The sequence below is a fragment of the Pundamilia nyererei genome, unplaced genomic scaffold (assembly GCF_000239375.1).
Source record: "Pundamilia nyererei isolate P.nyererei 1_Seehausen unplaced genomic scaffold, PunNye1.0 scaffold00278, whole genome shotgun sequence".
Classification (NCBI taxonomy): domain Eukaryota; kingdom Metazoa; phylum Chordata; class Actinopteri; order Cichliformes; family Cichlidae; genus Pundamilia; species Pundamilia nyererei.
In genome coordinates, this window is record NW_005187679.1 from 425,674 (window position 1) to 428,324 (window position 2,651).

The window sequence follows — 2,651 nt, forward strand, 5'->3', positions numbered from 1 at the left end:
GTAAATGTGCAGTCATATTCGTTGTGTTCCCACTAGTGCTGTCAGCGTTAATCTCGTTGAAATGACGTTAACGCCACAACACGGCAAATCTCCGTTAACAAGCTACCCCTGATAGCCCCGTGCGTGGGGCTGGACGGCCAACACGTTAACGAGCTAACTGCACTAATGCTGGGCAGACACTGTGCGATTTTTTCAGTCGCGCGATTCAGCTCCTGCTCAAACTGTACGATTGACTCGCAGGGGTTAGAAGTTCATAGGTCACGATGCAGGGTCTCACACTATACGGCCCGATGCTCTGATGCGACCTGAGTGCTCACACTGTGCGTCCATAAAACGAAGGTTATAACAGAAATTCTGTCGCTCGCTCTCTCTCCCTCTCCGTCTTTCACTCACACAGACACACCACCACCATCAACTTTGCTAAATTGATAATGAAAAACATGATCAGGCAGCTGTGATTGAGCAGCAGTGTAGATCCAACTATTTTCAGGGTTGTTGTGGTCGTGATAATTTTGTGAGGCCACATCGAAAAGGCTCGGATGAGCTTTCCAAAGTTCTACAAGTTGTGCCTCCATCGCTTGTGTCCAGATCACACGCTGCACTGCCGTGCTGCTCCGTCTTTTTCACTGACATTTGTGTTTGCGTGTTCACAGCGTGAGAAACTGCGGTGACACCCTCATGACGATCGTGAGGATTTCAATGTTTGAAATCCTCACAACCAAGCGATTGATGATCGGGAGCTGGTCGTGAGGTGTGGGGGAGGTTCAATTTGCCATGTTGCAACGAGCTTAACTTCTGTCTCGCTAGCTTGCCCTGCGCTCAGTGAATCTGCACTCAACTGCTCCGCCTAGGCTGCACTGTCGAGCGCAGATCCACTGAGCGCTCAACACAGACAGCATCGTCAGAAGGAAAGTTGATAAAATAAATTGAAAATTTTGTATTGTTCGATACATATGCGTACCAAACCAAAAGCACTGTATCGAACGGTTCAATATCGATACGAGTATCGTTGCACCCCTTATGAATAAAGGCAAACTAAATATTTAGAAAAGAGTGCTTTTCAACAACAGTTTGTTCAGTCACATTCAATGTCTTTTGCATACCTGTCAAAAACCTTTAATTAGAAACTGACACAAGTTTTAAAAAAAAAGGAACATAATTTAATTTTTGTTTGATATGTATGAATTTCTTTACTTTTTACTGAATTGAGAAATTGTTTTTAAACTCTTAAGTCTTCTATAATTTCAATGGATGTTAAAAAAGCTCATTAACAACTTGATAGCCAAATGCTGGTTTGTTATGTAATCTTTGTTTCTGGTATTGCAGACAGAATAAAGACCCTCCTTATCTTTCACACTTGTTTGACACTGTGTGGAAAAAAAGTAACATGCAGGTGCATTAGGCTCTATGCAAAGAGCAGCCAACTTTGCATTTACAGGTTGCTTTATTTTCCAGCCAAAACTTGAATGATCTCAATGTGGATTGAGACACAAATATGTGATGAATGGGCTGAACAATAAAACAGCAGGCAGACAGACTCACAGGGAGTTCCACATATTTCGCAGCAGCTTTCAGCTTTCAAGATCTGGTTTCCAGCAAATAACAGGTTGCCTGCATAAGCAGTGAAATAACAGCACAGCACTCTGTTTCCAGGAACAAAAACATGGCTACTCACTGTGAAAGACAGGACTGAAGAGAAGAATGTCCCTTCATCATATCTTGAGAGCTTGGAGAGGACACCGTTTAAAACAGCAGCAAACTACAGAGAGGTGGGAGCACAAAAACACTTCTAAGATTAGGTTTCTAGCTGCTTTCTTGAGTCTAGTGAGGAAAGTTATTATCTAATCTTGTTTCAAGATTCTTGGAATATTTTTAGAAGAACAAAAATTAGCTCCCCCTTTCTGTAAAATGAAACTCACATTTCTTTAACAAAAAAAACCGACATGAAATTAATTAATCAAAGGAAAAAAAGTGTCTAAATACCAAAATCTGGAAAAACAAAACAAACAAACAAAAGCTAGGCTGGGTTTTCAAAGAGTATGGTTTGACCCCTCTCCCTACTAAAATATTTTTGAAAAATATACAAAATAATAAAGCGTAAAAGAGTAAAGGTGAGGTTTACCTTTGACACGAGTGATGTAATAATGTCCTTTAATGCCTCGTCAATCAAAACATCAATTTTGGAGTGGTACTGTTGCTGTAGGGATGAGGGTAGGGGGGACAAAAAGTCACATTATTTATTTGTTATTTTCAGGAAACTGACCAGGCACAGACATAATACAGACTACCCCTCTGCTCTGATATACAACAGTATTGTCTGTGCTGCAAAAGAAATAAAAACCTACAACAAATCCTCACACATGCACCCCTTCCCAGGACAGCCTAGAAAACCTTCCCATCCGTGTAACGCTGCTGTGTTAAGCAGCTAATAGGGTGCATTATGCAGCTGAATAATATGCCCATCTGTGCTGGAAACCTGACGGAATCTGAAGGATACTTTTTGTGCATCTCCCTACAATTAGAGCAGCCTTGTATTCCTCTAAAGCAGTGCTCTAGCTGAGAGGACCAAAGTCTCACACAAGATTACAATTAATCCACTATTTCATGTCTCGTTTGCCACTCTGTAAAAAATAAAATAAAATAATATATAT

At 40.9% G+C, this 2,651-nt stretch overlaps 1 protein-coding gene across 2 annotated transcripts in view; it reads right to left on the reverse strand.

The window, feature by feature from the left end:
- The window catches only part of cadps2 (Ca++-dependent secretion activator 2), a 174,761-nt gene that overhangs the window by 23,637 nt on the left and 148,473 nt on the right, over nucleotides 1–2,651 (reverse strand). For both annotated transcript variants that reach the window (XM_013915256.1, XM_013915255.1), the window contains exons 23-24: nucleotides 2,123–2,197; nucleotides 1,676–1,759 (exon numbers count right to left, since the gene is read on the reverse strand). In XM_013915256.1, the coding sequence (XP_013770710.1) occupies nucleotides 1,676–1,759; nucleotides 2,123–2,197 (159 nt within the window). The remainder of the gene's footprint in view (nucleotides 1–1,675; nucleotides 1,760–2,122; nucleotides 2,198–2,651) is intronic.